We start from the raw sequence: 19,582 nt of genomic DNA on the forward strand, positions 1-19,582 counted from the left end.
TCTCATCTCATCTCATCTCATCTCATCTCATCTCATCTCATCTCATCCACTTCCTATTTTTCAGGTCTTACAAATTACAGATTTCTTCTCTGCCATGAGTTCTATGACTCAGCTACACAGGACCGATGCTCTTCATCATAGACAACACTATCTCCTAGCCTTTGCACTTACTGTCTTCTGTGTCGGGAGTACTCTTGCTCCTCACCTATTTTTCATAGAATATCTGGCTTCCTTCAAGAGTCATCTTAAAACTGGAAGACCCTTGTATACAGTAACGGCAATATTGTATGATGATCAGCTGTGAATAAGTTAGCTGTTTCCAATCAATACAATGATCCAAGTCAATTCTGAAGTACTTATGGTGGAAAAATGTTTGTTGGGTTGTTCAGTTGTGTCTGACTCTTCATGACCCCATTTTGGGGTTTTCTTGGCAGAGATACTGGAATGGTTTGCCATTTCCTTCTCCAGCTCATTTTACAGATGAGGAAATTAAGGCAAACAATGTGAAGTGACTTGCCCAAGGTCACCTGGCTAGTAAATGTCTAAGGCTGGATGTGAACTCAGGAAGATGAGTCTTCTTGACTTCAGGCTCGACACTCTATCCACTGTGCCACCTAGCTAGCCTATATCCACTTCCAGAGAAGAAGTGATGGAAGATGAATGCAGGTAGAAGCTAACTTTTAGAGTGTTTTTTTCAGTCTGTGCTATCTTTTGAAATTTATGTTTGTGTAACAAAATTGCTAATATGGAAATATGTTTTGCATGACTTCACATTTATAATTGATATCCAAATTGCTTGCCATCTCAAGGAAGGGAGAGGGAAGGAAGGGAGAGAATTTGGAACTCAAAAAAAATTTTAATCACTTAATTTTTTTTTTACCAAATATTTAATTAAATAAATAAATTTCAAAATTTTTACAAATATTTTATGAAATAAATAAAAATATGTTGGGGGGGAACCATCTTCTGAAGGAGGCTTTCCCTATTGCCCACCCCCTTCCCAAGCCACTAGTGCCTTTCCCTCTAAGGTTACCTACCGTCTATTCGGTGGGTATCTTGAACATGCTTATTTATGTTTGTGTTGCTGGGGCAGAGGAGAAAAATCTCCTCCTTTACCCCTTGCTGAAAGACCTTTGTTCCAAATGAGGAAGGACACAGAAAGAGGTGAGAGGATGTTTGTCCTCATTCTTTAACAACCTGTTAAATCTCAGCTCATTCCTTTTATGACTTGTTAAAGCCAGCTCTTCCCGGCTCAGTAACTACTCCTCTGCTACACAACCCCAAGTAACAGGGACCAATTAGGCGATGGTTACATCATCCCAAATTGTAGGTCCTTCACTTTAGCAATGAGTTATGGCACGTGTAAATTCTCATGAGGTTAGAATATGCATGTCCAGACCCATAGAGTCACCCTTGTTACACTAACACAAAGTCTTCTCTTGATCTTTCTTCCCCACCTAGCTTCTCTTCCCATTTTCTCCTTTCTTTCACTTCTAAACTTCTTGAAAAGTTGCCTTTGGGGGCAGCTAGGTGGTGCAGTGGATAGAGCACCAGCCCTGAAGTCGGGAGGACCTGAGTTCAAATCCGGCCTCAGACCAAACACTTGACACTTACTAGCTGTGTGACCCTGGACAAGTCACTTAACCCCAATTGCCTAAAGAAAAAAAAGAAAAAAGTTGCCTTTACCTGATACCTGGATACCTCTATTCATTTCAACTCTTTGAAGTCTGGCCCTCATTCACTAAACAGGGGCCCCATTAAACTGTATGGTAAGGATCCCTGCTGGTGGCACCTTGACGCAGTTTTAAGATCTGACTTTATCAATGTTTTATTGCATTTTTATTTATTTTGTTAAATAATGCCCAATTACATTTTCATTACATTGGTTCTGGCCACATTGCAGCTCTAGGACAGTGCCCAGGACCTAGCTCAGGGCTTTGCGCATAGTAGTTGCTTGACAATCATTTGTTGAATTGAATTATTTCATTCCCTGCTGCTTGCCAGCCTGGTTCTAGTGCCAGCCTGGGTTTTGCTCTCCTTGATCTGTATTTCAGCTGGGAGTTGGTGCCAATGGGTTTAATTATTCTAGTATTAACACATCTCTCTAGTTTTTTTCAAAATCTAATTAGTCATTTAACATAGAGCACACAGAAGGTCACTTCTCTACTATAGAGTTATCCTGGAAAGCATGTATTTGGGAGGGGGTAAAGGGGTTTCTGTATAATGTAACAGAAGGTACTGTTTATTTCCTATGTAAGCAAGTCAACTCAGCGAGAGAGAGAGAGAGAGAGAGAGAGAGAGAGAGAGAGAGAGAGAGAGGGAGAGAGAGTGAGAGTGTAGGGGTACCACACCATGGCCTGGAGATAGTAGCAAAGACTTGTCTTCTTCTCTCCAGGTTGCTCAGATTCCTGTGAATGTTCAAGGTGCTTTCAGTGTGGAAAAAGGCTAGGTGAAGACATATTGAGTAGCCAGGGCAGGAGTGGGGGCGGGGGGGGATGGATTAAGAGCACAAATGGGGGAAACAACAAGCATTGGTGAAAAAGTCTCTGGAATGGGAGTTGGGTGATCTAGATTTCTATCCCAGCTCTATCACAGATCAGCCATTTGACCTTGGGCAAAGATCTGTTTAAGCTGTTTGGGAGTTGTCAGTGAAAGGAGAGGTGTTAGATTAAAATCTAGGATTCTTAACTTGGGGTCTCTGAATGTTTTTTTTAAATTTATAGCTGTATTTCAGTGGAATTGGTTTCCTTTGTAATCCTGAGTATTTTATTTTATGTGTTTGAAAACATTGTTCTGAGAAAAGGGATCCATAGGCTTCACCAGACTGCCCAAGGGATCCATGTCACAAGCAGAAAAGAGGAAGAAGTTTTGGCCTAAAATGGCCTAAAAATGCATTTTTCTTTTTAGGAATATTTTTGTTTACTTTGTTAAATATTTCCCAATTACATTACCAAAAATTTAACATTTATTTTAAAAAATTTTGAGTTCCAAATTCTCTCCCATCCCTTGAGAAGGCAAGCAATATGATATCAATTATATATGTGAAGTTATGCAATTCATTTTTCCATATTGAACATGCTGCAAAAGAAAACTCACACACACACACAATAAGACAAAGAAAGAAAGTGGAAAACGTATGCTTTAATCTGCACTCAAAATTCATCAGTTCTCTCTCTGGAGATGGATAGCATTTTTCATCATAGGTCCTTTGGAATTGTCTTCAGTCATTGTATTGCTGAGAATAGCTAAGTCATTCACAGTTGATCATCATACAATGTTGCTGTTACTGTGTACAGTTATCTCCTGGTTCTACTCACTTTACTTTGCATCAGTTCATATAAGTCTTTCCAGGTTTTTCTGAAACCATCCAGCTTGTCATTTCTTATAGAATGCTAGTATTCCATTACATTCATATACCATAGCTTGTTCAGCCATTCCCCAATTGATGGATGTCCCCACACTTTCCAGTTCTTTGCCACCACTAAAAGAGCTATAAAGAAATGCATTTTTGATGGTGTCTCTTGATTTCATTAGCAAAGGGAATGCCTAAGTCAGAAAACCACCTCTCCTATTACAGGCCAGAACCTTCTCTTCAGCTTTTTAGTCTTAAAAAATTGCCTGGAGCAATGAGAAGTTAAGCTTCCCCAGGACAATCTAGGTGGCTCAGTGCATGGAGCACCGGGCCTGGAGTTAAGACCCGAGTTCAAATACAGCCTTAGACACTTGCTGTGTGTCTCTGAACAAATCACTTAACTGCTGTTTGCCTCAGTTGTCTCATCTCTATAAGATAGGGATCATAGTAGCATCTACCTTCCAGAGTTGTTGTGAGGGTCAAATAAGATAATATTTGTAAAATATTTCAACAGTTCTATGGCACATGATCAGTATTTAATAAATGCTTATTCCCTTTCCTTCTTCCTCCCTCCCCTCCTCTCTCCCCCCACCTCCCCTTAGAAGGAAAGGATTGTACTGAGTGATCCATAGGGTTCTTTTCAGTAAATCCTTCCAATGATGTCCTCTCTCACTCAGAAATGGGTGGGATATGGAATAAACAGCAGACATCACACACCTAAATCAGGTTACTCCACTGAGCTGTGAAATGGGAATGAAGTTTCCTGGTCAACAAAAACTTTTAAGTGTCTAATCACCAAACAAGACTAGCACTAGGGGCTTGAGAAATTGGGAAACTAAGCAAATAGGGATCACAGAAAACTAGGAATATAGAATCTCAGGGATGAAGGGAAACTTGTCACACATCCCTACACTAGCCTTCCTAGTGTAGGAATCCGTTATATAGCATCCCTTATACCAGATCACCCAGCCAGTGTGGCATGGAGGATACAGTACTGGACTGGGAACCAGAGGACAAGGGTTCAAATCCTGGCACTGCATTTGCTACCTTGGGTCAATCACCTGCCTTTTTTGGGCCCTGGTTTCCAGTTTTATAGGATAAGGGAGTTGGATTTGGTGACCTCTGAGGTCTGGATGATCACTATCTCTGCCCACCTCTTCCAGTGTTGGTATGTCTAATCATTAGAAAGTTAGAGCCAAAATCTGCCTCACTGTAAATTTTTTTTTATAGTTAGACTGTGTATGCCTTCTCAACAACAACCATCCAGATATTCATAGGATCTGAGATTTAGAGCTGGAAGAGAATTTAGAAGTCATCAAGTCCAAAGCTTCATTTTACAGATGAGGAAAGGGAAGCTCAGAGAGGGCCTGTGAATTACCCAAGGCCACACAGGTGGTAAATTGTCCACAACAGGATTCAAACCAGGGCCTCTTAACTCTAAATTTAGCGTTCTTTCCACCAAACCCTGCTGCTTCCCAAAGACTGGATACCTCTGTCCAGAATGGCCTCCACCTGCTAATCTATCGAAATCCTATCTATCCATCTGGGCTCAGCTCATATGCTTTATCTTTTATGAAGTCTTTACTTACCTCCTCAACCTAAAATTATCTACTCTTCCCATGAACTTCTGAGCTTCCATAATCCTTTGTGCCTCTCTTATGGTACCCATCACATTTCACTTTCTACTTTAGCTTTTTTCACTGTCCCTCTATCAGAAAGACTGCAAGCTCTTTGAGGGCAGGGCCCAAGTCTCATTCATAGCTCCCTCCCTCAGCACAAAGCCTTGCACACTGAAGGGACATGATAGATGTTTGTGGAATGAATGAACAATGGAGTTGGAATCTGAAGATAGCACAAGGCCATTGGAAGGATGATTCATGGAGGAGAGACGACAGGGAAGCGTAGATAGGATGTTGGACTTGGAGGCAGGAAGACCTGTGTTCAAATCTTGCCCCAGACGCCAACTGTGTAGCCCTGGTCAAGTCATACAACTTCTCTGTATCTCAGTTTCCTCATCTGTAAAAAGGAGGTGGTTGGATTCATGGCTTCTTAGGTCTCTTCTAACTTCAAATCTATGATCTTATGAGCCTGTGAGTAGACCTAGAGAGTCTGCACTGTTTTCTTGTTCACTTGGCTTTAAACTACCACCCATACCTTTTGATGTCTTGGTGAGATCTTGGGAGCTTAGATACCCTCCATGAGAGGAAAAACATTTCCATTCTGCCCCATATTGCTCAGCTCCTTTCTGTTCTACTCTCCACTTTGGCAATGGCTTGTATCACCTCTCAAACTTCTAAGCACCAGCCTACAGCAAAGCTGACCTCATTCTGTAAACTTATTGGCTCCCGCCTTCCCCAGAACAAAGAAACGTAATTATTTTGGTTGTTTACCTTTGGATAGACTAGATCAATAGTATTCAGAGTCATGTGGCTGGAGATACTTTTGCAAAGTCTGTTAAGCATATGAGTCACATAATTATGATCTGTAGAGGGTCTCGTGTAAAATAATAATCTAATTAATAAAGTAATAAATATAATAAAAGGAGCTGCAGGTTGTATATGGTAGAGCTCTATGCAACTTGAGAGACAACCTGAATAACACTGGCTCCAAACAAAGATTCTGTTTCAATATTTTAAAAAAGTTAAGCAGAGCAGGTAACATAAATAACAATTCTAATATAAGATTTACCATTTCTGCCCACAAAGGAAAGCTAATTGCATTATATGACACTTTTTGTGGAATGTACCCATATTTTATCAGTAGAGGAACTCCTGGTGTGAAAATCTCTTCCATGATAAAGATCAACAACTCATTTATGGCTCATAGTCTTAGAGAGTTGTTCTGAAAGATTAGAAGTAATTCGCCTAGGGTCTCATAGTCCTTATATAGCATGTCCCAGAAATCTTAGTGCAGCTTTAAGCTCTGATAGTTAAAATTGCACTAAGACTTTTGGGACCTCGGACATCAGAGGCAGGATAGTCAGTCAATGAACAATTAAGCATCTATTATGTGTCAGGTACTATGCTAATCATTGGGATTATAAATACCAAAAAAAGAAAAAAAAAAAGACAGCCTCTGTCAAGGAAGCTGAAAAGGGGAGGGAGGAGAGAAGGTCCTGCAAGGGAGAATGATGGAGAAGTCTGTCCCAATAAAGAAGTTCAGGGGAGTGTAACTAAGCCTGTTGGGAAATGAAGAGCCTGGGCCCCTCCTGAAATGGAGCTTATGGCTCCACCCTCCAATCAGAGGGGCAGTGGGATTTACAAGGGAGTGCTGGAGCTTGCTCATACGGGCTAATGAGGAGGTGCGAGTACCAAGACTGCTTGGATCTTGCAGACTGATGACTGGAACCCAGGTCTTTCTATCCCCAAGGCCATTTCTGCATACATTATGCCATAATGCTTTTAACTAATGCTTTGCATCAAATTAATTTAAAAACCCATCTTTTATTTTCTACTATCTATAGATGATATAAAAATAAAAAACATAGTCACTGCCTTCAAAGACTTTTCAGTTTATCAAAAGGGGGGAGAGGCTTGTAAGCAAATGACGACGATGTGTGTTAGAATAATTAAGATCTCTTGGGTATGAGATCTCATCTTAGCTCTGCTCCTTACCACCTGGGTGACGTTGCCAAGTTACTGATCTAGGGCCCGCTTGTCTCCTTTGTAAAATGACAGGGTTAGAATAGATCAGCAGTATCAAACACAGCCACAACCCACTCCCTAGTGCTGCCTGGACCAGATTAAAATGTAATTGGGAAATATTTAATGAAATAAATACAATAAAACATAAATAATGTTAATATTGTCTGTTTTCTAAGTCAACGTGCGGCCGCAGAGATCCTCATGTACTCTTTGGTGGCCCCTATTTCTTTTTTTTCTTTTTTTAATTAATTTATTTTGATTTATCAACAATCACTTCCATAAGCTTTTGAGTTTTAAATTTTTCTCCCCCTCCCTCCTCAAGACAACATGCAATCTGATATAGGCTATACATATACATTCCTATTAAACATATTTTCACATTACTGATGTTGTAAGTAAGAATTAGTAAGATTAGTAAGAATTAGAACTAGAAGAATTAGAACCAGAAAGAGGAAACAAAAGACAACAGAAGAAAGAAATAGCAAATAGTATGTTTCGATCTGCATTCAAGCTCCTTAGTTCTTTCTTGGTATGTGGATAGCATTTTCCATCATGAGGCCTTTGGAGATGTCTTAGATCCTTGTATTGCTGAGAAGGGGTAAGACTATCGATATTAGTCATCCCACAACGTGGCTATTACTGTGTACAACGTTCTCCTGGTTCTGCTCACCTCCCTCAGCATCAGTCCATACAAGTCTTTCCAGGTTTTTCTGAAGTCTGCCTGCTCATCATTTCTTATAGCACAATAGTATTCCATTACATTCATATACCACAACTTGTTTAGTCATTCCCCAATTGATGGGCATCCTCTCAATTTCCAATTCTTTGGGTGGCCCCTATTTCTATTTGAGTTTGACACCACTGGGCTAGATGACCTCTAAGGGCCTTTCCTGCTCTAAATCTATATAATCTTAGGTAAATCTTTTGAGTCTTGTTTTCCTTAGCTGTCAACCCTCCGTGTTAGCCCTGGTAGTTCTCAGGAACAAATGAGATAATCACTGAGTAGATTTTTGGGAAAAAAAAATTAAGCACTTTACAGGTTAATCTGGTTCTTAAACTAGGCTTTTTGATGATAATAATGGAAAAAGAATGAAAAGATGCAGGTTTGGGGCACTGAGATGTTAAATGAATAATCTGCAAGTTAATGGAAGATGGCGTACAAAATCTTCAGGCTCTTTGGGGACCAGGACCTGCCTGACCCTGAGACAGGGGGTTGGTGCCCTGGTTTCTCTTACAGGCCTTGGTTTCATTTTAACCCTAACAGTCTGGAGTGGTGCCCCAGTAGACCTCTGACCCTTATGGTTTCCATCTTCTTTCTTGTTCTTTGCAGATGTTTGACTGGATCAGCCATAACAAAGAGTTATTCCTCCAGAGTCACACAGAGATTGGAGTCAGCTACCAACATGCCTTGGACCTACAGACTCAGCACAATCACTTTGCTATGAACTCCATGGTGAGTTGAAGGGCTGAGCTTAGAGATCTAAGTTGTGAATTCCATATGTGGGAGGGAGGGGGCCAAGAACAGAGCACAAGGAGAAGACAGGGTTGAAGGGAGGGGCGCTGTCCTTTTAAAGTGAGTAATAATGGAGAATCCCCAAAGCATGGACAACTTAATGCATTAGCTTGTGGGAAAATTCATTTATTCATTTACTTATTCATTCATTCGTCATTCCTTCATTCTTTCCCCAAACCTGTATGAAGCACTTACCATGTGCACATCACTGTGTGGAGCACAAAGGTAAAGAAAATGGTTCTTGTCTTTAAGGAACTTATAGTCCATTAGAAGATAGTACAAGGGAGTGCTGGAGCTTGCTCCTATGGGCTGGGCTTATAGTTAAATTTTCAATGTGAACACTTATACCATCGAAATTGGCAAATGCTACAACTCAGGCTTGATTTATTGATTGTCTTGACTTAAGAAAGTGATGGAGAAAATGTTAATAATGCAGATTAAACTGAAGAGTCTGTCATGTGTACATACATGCATACATACATACACATATTTTTGGAGAGTTTGTTGTTAAACATTTAAATAGCACCGTAATTCCTCCACTCCACCTCCCACCCTCCATGTACACAGAGAAATAGAGTATCAGATAAAGGGCAGCTAGGTGGCGCCATAGTGCACAGAGCACCAGGCCTGGACTCATGTTCCTGAGTTCAAATCTGGCCTCAGACACTTACTAGCTGTGTGACCTTGGGCAAGTCACTTAACCCTGCTTGCTTCAGTTTCCTCATCTGTAAAATGAGCTGGAGAAGGAAATAGCAAACCATTCCAGTATCTTTGCTAAGAAAACCCTAAAAGAGGTGACAAAGAGTCAGATGCAACTGAAAACAACTAAACAAAAAACTCTTGCTATTGAGACTCCATCAGAAAACTGTCACAAATGAATGCCACAGCATATAAGTGCATAATTATAAAATGCTATGAGATCAAGAAAGGACAGTTCACAAACTACATGGGAGTCTGGGGAGGTTTCAGACAGGAAGAAGCATTGGCATTGCTCCTGAAAGGATGGGGAGGATCCCAATAGGAGGAGGTGGGAAGCAGCAGTGAGTGCTAATGATAAGAGAATGGTGAGAGCAGAGAACAGCACGAACAAGGGGGCACAGGCAGGAAGGTGTGGGAAGTGTTTGGTGGAAAGGAGGAAATCTCCTGTCTGTCTTCACATTTGCATCAGCAATTCCTATGAAAGAGACCATTCTGCCTTGTCAGTCCTTGGATGCTATTCTCAGCCAACAAAAGAAGCATGTCTAGAGTTGTGTCTGCTCAGTCTGTTAACGTCAGAGCCTGGCTCTATTGGTGAGGTTACTTAGGTTCCTCAGATCCCTGGCCTATCTCAGGGGTGGGGAACCCGCAGCCTGGCCTTCTAGGTCCTTAAACATGGCCTTTTGACCGAATCCAAATTAAAATTAAATTAAATCCAAATTAAAATTTGGATCCAGTCAAAAGGCCGCACTTAAGGACCTGGAAGGCCCCAGGTGGCCTTAAGGGCCCAGGTTCCCCATCCCTGGCCTACCTCTTTCCTTTCTGACCATACCCCCAGCCACCTCTAAGCTCGTAGTAATACTCAGTTGAATCAGCTAGCATTTATTAAGTGTGTGCTATGGGCTGGGAGCACCGTGGTGCGGGCCCAAACTGACTTTATCATTCTTGCAGCAGTGTGCTTTTTTTTCCCCTTTTCTCCTGGTTAAAACATTAGTTCTGGAGATTTCTTTAGAATTATTGTGGTGAAGCTTCAATGGGCTCTTTGTGTGGTGATTGCTCCATTTGGCTCCTCCACCAAGGAGAAAAACAGTCAAACAAAACAGCCAGGAGAAGCAATCCCAACCCTTCCACAATGTGTATTAAGAAAATCCCGGGTCCCATAAAAATATTCAGGTCTTTAGGCCTAGTTGAAATACTGAGGATGCCTTTACGTTTTAGCTTTCTCTGCTTGATGGAAATAACTTTCCTTAAGTTAAGAACACTGATATTTCTCTCCCCAGAGAGTTTGTTGTCTACACATCTGGGGAACCCACTGGTACTCTTCTATGTGGAGGATCGGACTTTGGGACCTCATTCACTAGGGGCCAAGAGGTGATGATTGCTCACCTCTATTCCATTCCTCTAGAGGTGTCTCCATGTTGGGGATGGGTTCTTGTCTGAAGCTCTCTACGGTGCTGATGTTTCTTCAGTAATAGTAGAAACCTCATTAATATTTTTCAAACAAAAAATATTGAAAATGTACACATAGGAACTTCTTGAGTTTATTTAGGGACTGTTGTTTACAAAAACAGTCATCCGTCTCCCTAGTCTAGGCAGTGTGACATAATGGAAATTCAATAGACAGGTCAGAGATAGAACACTGGACTTATGGTCAGGACGACTCAAATGCCATATCAGACATTTCCTAGCTGTGTAACCTCAGGTGAGTCACTTAACCTTCCTAGGCCTCAGTTTTCTTATCTTTAAAATGAGGGGGAGGCTAAGACTTGGTGGACCTCTAAGGTCCTTTCCTGTTCTAAATGTATGATCCTATGAACATGCATTTATTAAATACTTACTATCCTACTATGTGCTTTGTTGTTCAGTCGTTTCAGATGTGACCTCATTGGAGGCTTTCTTGGCAAAGATACCAGGGTGGTTTGCCATTTCCTTCTCCAACTCATTTTACAGATGAGGAAGCTGAGACAAATAGGGTTAAGTGACTTGCCCAGGGTCACACAGATAGGAAGTATCTGAGGCTTGATTTGAACTCAGGAAGATAAGTCTTCCTGACTCCGTCCACCGTGCTGCTGCCCAATAGTCCTATGAACACACATTTATTAAATACCTACTATCCTACTACATGCTAGGCATTGGCCTAAAAAAACCAACCTTCAAGTTACTTACATTTTCCTGGGGGAAACAGTAGGCATACAGATTAGTAAATATAAAATAGATAAAAGTAAATTTGGGATTAGGGAACACTCTTTTGCTGACGCTGAGGATCTCAGGGAGAAAGCCCTCTGGTAGGAGGTGACATCTGAGCTTGAAGGGAGATGGAAGGGAGGAGGTAGAACATTCCAGGGCTGGCGGGCAATCTGCTGTACAGACAGAAGACAGAATGTATAAAGAGAACTGCACAGAGAGGACTTGGCTGGACTATAGAGTGCTTAAAGGTGAGGAATATCTAATTAATGCAGAAAGAGATTGGAGCCAGATTGGGAAGGACTTTAAATGCTACACAGAGGAGCTGACATTTTATGCTAAGGGCAATAGGAAGACACTGAAACTTTTTGAGGAAAGTAATGATTTAGTTAGATTTGTGCTTTAAGAAAGAGCACTGGACTTGGAGTCCAGTCGCATCTGTGGCCAAATCCTGGTTCAGTCAAATCCTATCACTTTTCTGGGCCTCCACTTCCTTATCTGTAAAATGGGAGGTTTGGATTCAATAATAGGACCATAGATTAGGGAGGGAAGGGACCATCTATTCTTACAAAGGACCCTCACTTCATCTTGGGCTATATTAAGAAAGGCATAGGGGTCAGAACAAGGAAGAGGATAGCTGCACTGGACCCTGCCTTGATCAGACCACATGTAGAATGTTGTGTTCAACTCTGGGTGCCCCCTTTTAGGAACAACATTGACAAAACTGAATGGTGAGAAGAAGTCATCAAGATGATAAGAGGATGAGAGATTATAGCAAATGAGGATCAACTAAGGAATTGGGGATTTTTGGCCTCTAGGAGACTGGTCAGGAATAGTTGTTTTCAAGTTAAAGCACTGGAACAGGGAGTTTCCTGATTCTGCTTGGCTCCTAAGGGTAAAACTAGGAGCAGTAGGCAAAAGGGGTCCAGAGACAGGTTTAGCCTTGAAGTGAGGAAAAATTTCTTCTCAATTAGGTCTGCCCTATAGTAAAACAGGTGTTCTTGGGGATTGCTTCACTTGCAGGGGGAAGGGAGTGTTCAAGTAAAGGTGACAAGTCATCTGGAATGTTGTAGAGAGAATTTCTCAAACTGAACAGTTTGGGGTACCTTAGTAGATGTCTGAGATCATAGGATCATAGATCAAAGCCCATTGAGCCCAGCCCCTTCATTTTACAGATGAGGAAACTGAGGCCCAGAGAGATGAAGTGATTTTTTTTTTAGTCCTTCAGGAAGTAAAACGTAGAGCTCAAGCTCCAAGGAAGGCCCTTTAATACTAAATGCAGTATTCCTTACTGCATATTGTACTTGTAATTGATCAGATTTCATCTCCTGGTCATTCAGGAGAAAAGCATCTGTTATTAGATGCTTTGATGTGTATTTAATTCATCAATGAAAGGTGAGTAAGGAGTGGATCCAAATGACCTTGATTATTTATGTATTTTGTAGATTGTCCACAGAGAGTTGAGCTTTTTTGCTGTTTTCCCCCCTTATGTTCTCAACCTTACAAAACAAACTCATTTACAACCATATGTGGAAACTTCTCTCCCTCCTAAGATGAGAGTTCTTACCCTGAGATCCACAGCCACCCAAGGGGTAAAATGATAGACTTCAGGGGATCCATGAATTTGGATAGAAAAAAGTATGTCTCTATTTTCACTAAACTTTGATTTCCTTTGAAATCTTTTGTATCTTATTTTATACATTTAAAAACATTATTCTGAGAAAGGGTCCATAGACTTCGCCAGATTGTCAAAGGGGTTTCTAATACATAAAAGAACCCCTGCTCTAAGCCAAGAATCATTAGACAGGTGACTCTATATCAGAGTAAAAAGAGGTTTCCTGAAGCTAAAAAAGAGATGGTCCTTGGTTTTAGATTATCCCAACCACTGCTTTAGGATGTACAGTGGATATAGTATGAATGATTGAGAGTTGATGGTACTTTAGCAACATTTTCTATCTGAAATTTACTTTTGAATTTCTCATGCCAAGGAGAATAAAGGGAGACAGGGGGAAATGTGCTGAGTGGAAGTGGCTTCTGTAACTGGAAGAAGGGGGGAGGAATAATTTAATATACTACAGCCAATTAGCTTGTTACAAGCCATCTCTTGGCCTCCCTGCTGCAACAGAATATATGAAGGTTCTCCGATGCCTACTTAGCCTAATTAAGTTGATTCTTGTATATCTGACTGCAGGGTGAGGACAATGAAATCCCAGAGATTGTTTAATCAAACTGCCAGGCACCTGTGTTTCATAAACATGGCTCACTGCTTTTATTAACCAGAAGGCTTACAGGTTAGCTATGGGTAAGAATTTCCCAATTTCCTAGCCATGGGTAAGAATTTCTACCATCTCTCCTAAGGGAGGGGGATAGTAGAATCCCAAATATGTGAATGAGGAGAGTTTCAGAATTTGCTTCTCTGGCCCAACATGAAGCGTGTTAATGGATGTGATGACTTGTCAAAACCCACTTTGTGTCCACTGAGTTAAAGATAATTAGTAACTCAAGGAAGGAAGGAATGGGTTCAGGTAGATTCACATTCTGTGAATCCATGGAGACATTTCTACTTTCTTAGACTGCAGAAACATTTCCAATTTCTCCTCTCCAGTCAATCTCCTACCCAGCTGACAAATCGACATTTTTATGATGCAAATCTGATCATGTCTCTCCCTCTTCCCCTACCTAAGAATCCTTGATAGCTGAGTTAACTCTAGCATAAAATACAAAACACTTAGTTTGGTATTTCAAACCCATCCCTATGTGCTCTCCACTTGTTGTTCAGTGGTGTCTGACTCTTTGTGACCCATTTTGGGGTTTTCTTGGCAAAGATACTGGAGTGGTTGGCCATTTCCTTCTCCAGCTCCTTTTTCTAATGAGGAAACTGAGGCAAACAGGGTTAAGTGATTTGACCAGGGTCATATAGCTAGTAAGTGTCTGAGCCAAGATTTGAACTCAGGTTTTCCTGACTCTAGGCCAAGTGTTCTATCTGCTGTGTCACCTAGCTGCCTACTTAAATTTTCTCTTGTTTTATTTTTCTTCTTTCATGTACTCTTCACTTGAGTCATACTAGCCTGCTAGCTATTACCTATATCTGACATTCTATCCCCTACACTGGTGCCTTTATACAAATGCCCTCCCATGTCTATAATGTGCTCCTCCTCCCTTCTAAGAATTCCTAGCTTCCTTCTTAGTACCACTAAGATGCTATATGAGGTCTTTCTCAACCCCTTTTCCCTCCTGAAACTGGTTTGCATTACTTATCCCTATATGCATTTTATGCTCCACCTGACACCAGAATGTGCATTACTTGAAGGAAAGTTTCTTCTTTATCTTTTCATTTCCATCACCTAGCACCATCTTGCAGATAAGTGCTTTAATGCTTGTTGGATTGAAGTGTACTTTGCTTTAAGCTATAGATGTTTTTCTGAAAATTTTCATTTAAATTGGATCTCATTTTCTCATTGAATTGAGCTACAGTATAGATGTTGTAGCTTTATTTTTTGATTGACCAATACATGATGATTTGCATCGATCAATGCATGATGATTTTTAACCCTTGACCTTTAAATTTCTTGCCCCTCTCCAATTCAATCAATCAATCATTAAACATTTTTAAGTGCCTACTGGCTTACTGTGTGTTGGGCACTATGCTAAGTATTGTGGAATACAAAAAGAGGTAGAAAACAGTCCCTGCCCTCATTGAGTTTACAATCTAATGGGGGACACAATGTGCAAACAAATATATACAAAGCAAGCTATTCAGAATAAATAGGAAACAATCTATAAATGAATACTTTTGTGTGCCAACCTAGTTTAAAATTAAAAGAAACCCTGAGCAAAAAATATTTTAAGTAAAAGCAATTCTCTTGCCATCAAATCATATGTTTTTACAAGTTTGGATTCTTTTTACCTAGTTTTCTTAAAGTGGGTCATAATTCTTTGTTTGACTACTAAAGTTTAGCTTCCAGCTAACATTAACATTATCCAGAAAGACTGAGATGATGTTCAATCTGAGAAGAGAAATACATTTGCAAATTTTTAAGATTAAAATTGACACCATGACAGATCACAAATGATTAATCCTTCAAGGGCTAGAGTGACAGTAAAAGAAGAAACCTCTGTTTCTCCAAAACAAAATTAAGATTTGTTATCCTTTGGATTTTGAGCATAATATGGGTTAGAATTTTGGTTTTGTTATTAATATTTTTGAGTTTGTAACTCCCACTAAATATATGCTTTTCCATCTATTCTTCATAAAGAGACTTATTAAGTTCATTGAGAAAAATATATCCAGCCTTCTGACAATGTCTCAAAAATACTAGCTGCCCCAGAGCCCATGGAATCTTCTTCATTCATGTCATTGCTTCCTGCAGCAAAAGCTTTTTTCATGACCACTCCATGAACTGACTGAAGCCTTCTCCTCTGGAAAAGCAGGTGTGAATGGATGAAAGGGAGAGTAATACTATTCAACACACAAAGGCCACAAATTTTTAAAAAGTCAATTTAAGAATATCACATATATCTATAGGCATGTACATACACACATGCACATATGTGTGTGCATGTGTGTGTGTATGTATGTATAATTTGAAATAGATGAGTCTCTAAAGGAAAACCAAAAGTCACACATTGGCCATGTGATGGTTTTTGAATTAATGTTAATTGCAGCATTGGCTGTGGTCTGCCAAGAACACATGTTCTTTGCTCAAATTATTGACATCCAATTAAAAAAAAAAACACTGAGTGCTTACTATATGCAAAGTCCCTGAACAAAATGACAAAGTCCCTGACCTCGAAGAGCTTGCAATCTAGCAGGTGAAAGAAGATGTAGATAAAAATAAACATAAGGTAAGGCAGAATGTGATATCTGTAGGAGAGATACAAGCAAAGTGCTATGAAAGCCTGAAGAGGCAGCTAGGTGGAACAGTGGATAGAGTACCAGGCCTGGAGTCAGGGAGACTCATCTTCCCGAATTCGAATCTGGGCATAAGACACTAATTAGCCATATGACCTTGAGCAAATCACTTAACCCTGTTTGCCTCAGTTACCTCGTCTGTAAAATGAGCTGGGGGAGGAAATGGCAAACCACTCCAATATCTTTGACAAGAAAGCCCCAAATGGGGTCACGAAGAGTCAGACACAATTGAAAAGACTGAACAACAACAAAAATGGGAGCATTAAGGAGTTACTTCCGGCTGAAGGAATCAGGGAAGGCTTCATGGGGGAGGTGGGATATGAAGAAGACCTTGAAAGGCAAGTAGAATTTCATAGGTAGAGACCAAGATGGGGAAACAGTGTGGAAAGTGATACAGAGATGGGAAAAGCACATGAAATGCTTAGGACAAAAGTAGTTCATAGGATCATAGTTCTAGGGATTTAAGGGACCTCAGAGAACATCTAGGTGTACATTCCCCCCAACCACCCTTGTTTTACAAACGAGGAAAATAAGGCCTGGAGAGTTTACGTGATTTGCCCTAGGTCACATAGTGTAAACAAGAATAGAGGGCATGTGAAAGAATATAATGGAAAATGAGGCTGGAAAGTTAGGTTGGAGTAACATTGTAGAGGGCCTTGAATGAAAAAACTAAGGAGTTTTTAGACAGTATGGGGCCATTGAAGATTTTTAACTAGAAGATGGCATTTTTTCTTTTTTTTCTTTTTTTCAGCTTTTATTTATCAAGAAATCTTTTAAGCACAAGGTTTTATTAGAGGTTGAAAAATTTGACATATTTTATATAATCTAGTTGTGATATAAAGATCAGTGGTAACCATTTCCTTACTAAAACCATCTTTTAGCAAGATCATTCAACAGTGGTATATAGGGAGAATTCATGTGGGGGATATAGGAAGCCACTGCAATATTCTGGGAGAAAGGTAATGAGAGACTGGAATTAGAACAGAAATGGAACGATGGTAAGGTAGTGGCTAAGACATTGGGAGAAGAGTCAAAGATAATTTTTAGGTTTTGATCAGGGGTGGGGAACCTGCGGCCTCAGGGTCACATGTGGCCCTCTAGGTCCTCAAGTGAGGCCTTTTGACTGAATTCAAGTTTCACAGAACAAATCCTTTTATTAGGGGATTAGTTGTAGAAATGTTTAGTTTGAACTGTTAGCAGGATGTGCCAGGTAGAGATGGTCAGTGGGTAATTTGAAATAAGAATTGGAATTCAAGAAAGGATTGGGAATGGAGATAATAGAATTGAAAAATGGGGGTGGGGAGAAGGTCTTTTGTAAACTTTGAGGACGATTCTATTATGAAGTATTCTTTATCCCTCTTTCCCTTTTGGTGGAGGAAGAATAGTAACGAATTAGGCAATGACTACACTGGAATGTAGAAGCATACTGTTGATTAGGTGGCTTGGTAATGGGCAAGAATCCACCGAGGATTATAAACTGAAGACATTACTAAGGCAAGCTCAAGTTGGCAGGTGAATGCTAGAGAAAGAGGCCATTTTTATTTTAATTCATGTGAAGCTAAGAATCATGGGGGAGTTGAGGACTCATGATTTCTTAATTCAGGATTGAGTACTAAGATAGGAAGACCATATGGGGTAGGGGTGTGGTTTTTATTCATACATTGTTCCAATTACCTTTAATCTTATGAATTATATATGAATTTGAATACTGTCCCTTACAAATACCTCAAAATATGTACTGATCCTTGATAGTATTTTGGCTCGTGGAGAGAAGGGAAAGAATGTGTAGATGGTGGGATCAAGTCTCCCAGATTCAGTGGTACAGACAGAATAGGAAAGGTACATGATCAGTGGTCTGGGTATGGCAGAGCTCTGAACTTAGGGAACTAAGCTAAGTCAAGGAACAAGAGATCAGGGAATATATAGGTATATGTATATGCATACAAACATATACATACACATACACACATACACATACACACACACACACACACATATATATATATATATATATATATATATATGTATCCCCCTTTCCAATGTCCTCTAAAGGATCCACTAGAATACTGCCATTTTCCCTCCCTACCCACAAGGTTCAGCTTTAACTCTTGAAAATCTAACATTACCTGATGAGACTGAAAGGGTTATTGAGGAGCCCACATTACCCCCTTGTGACTTGGCCTTTTTCCTGAGCCTCTGATTCAATCTGAAGCTTCAGCGCCTCCTAAAATATTCCCTAATTATCTGTGGCAGCCCAAGAATGTTCAGCATTAACCAAAGAGTTTCCTGTTGTGATACCTGAGCCTTAGCCGGAGCCAGAGCTCCCGAGGAGGCTCATTCCCTCTTTCTTAGTTCATGGGATTCTCAATTTGGAGTTAGAAGAGACTTTAGAGATCATCTAGTCCAATGCCTTCATTTTACTTTTGAGGAAACTGAAGCCCAAAGAGGTAAAGTCCAAAGTCATACGTGTAATAAGTGGCATAGCTGGAATTTGAACCCAGATCCTGTGACTCTGCCTTCAGCGATCTCCTAGACCTGATGGAGAAGAACTCACTACTGGGGCCAGCACCAGCTGTTCTTCCACCAGGGCTCCTGGCAGTGTCCACATCTACTGTAGCTACAGGTTGGATATGAGAGCACATTAGAGAAGGGACAGATTTCTTCTCGTCTAGTGAGTTTGAGCTTGGTTAAGGGACCAGCAGGCAGGAAAGACCCACTCATTCAAGTCAAGAGCCGCAGAGTGAAGGAAGATATCTGTAGAAGGGTTCTCATGAAAGCATTTACCACGGAAATAGTCTTGGCTACAGGTAGCCTTTTAATTGCTAAGGAGATTAAACATGGCGCACTACTGGCTTCCTGCCATCTGCTCTAATCCCCTCATTTTACAGAAAGGAAATTGAGGCAAACAGGTGTTGAGTGACTTTCCTAAGGGTACACAACTGATAAGTGTTAGTTCAGTCATTTTCAGTCCTGTCCAATGCTTTGTGACCCCCAATTGGGGTTTCTTGGCAGAGATCCTAGAGTGGTTTGCCATTTCCTTCTCCAGCTCATGTCACAGATGACGAAACTAAGACTAATAGGGTTAAGTGGCTTGCCCAGGGTCACACAGCTAGTAAGGGTTGAGGCCAGATTTGAACTCAGGAAGATGAGTCTTCCTGACTCCAGGCCTGGCACTCTATCCATCATGTCCACTCTTTATCCCATGTTCTAACTCTTAATCTGCTCTCACCATTAATTTCATTGCAATTCATCTAAGGCTGATTCACCATTAATTTCATTGC

At 40.5% G+C, this 19,582-nt stretch overlaps 1 protein-coding gene across 1 annotated transcript in view; it reads left to right on the forward strand.

Moving 5' to 3' along the window:
• The window catches only part of KALRN (kalirin RhoGEF kinase), a 966,578-nt gene that overhangs the window by 391,216 nt on the left and 555,780 nt on the right, over window positions 1-19,582 (forward strand). Inside the window, exon 6 of the mRNA XM_027845153.1 lies at window positions 8,327-8,449. Within this exon, the coding sequence (XP_027700954.1) occupies window positions 8,327-8,449 (123 nt within the window). The remainder of the gene's footprint in view (window positions 1-8,326; window positions 8,450-19,582) is intronic.

The sequence above is a fragment of the Vombatus ursinus genome, unplaced genomic scaffold, assembly GCF_900497805.2.
Source record: "Vombatus ursinus unplaced genomic scaffold, bare-nosed wombat genome assembly UNPS02014959.1, whole genome shotgun sequence".
Classification (NCBI taxonomy): Eukaryota; Metazoa; Chordata; class Mammalia; order Diprotodontia; family Vombatidae; genus Vombatus; species Vombatus ursinus.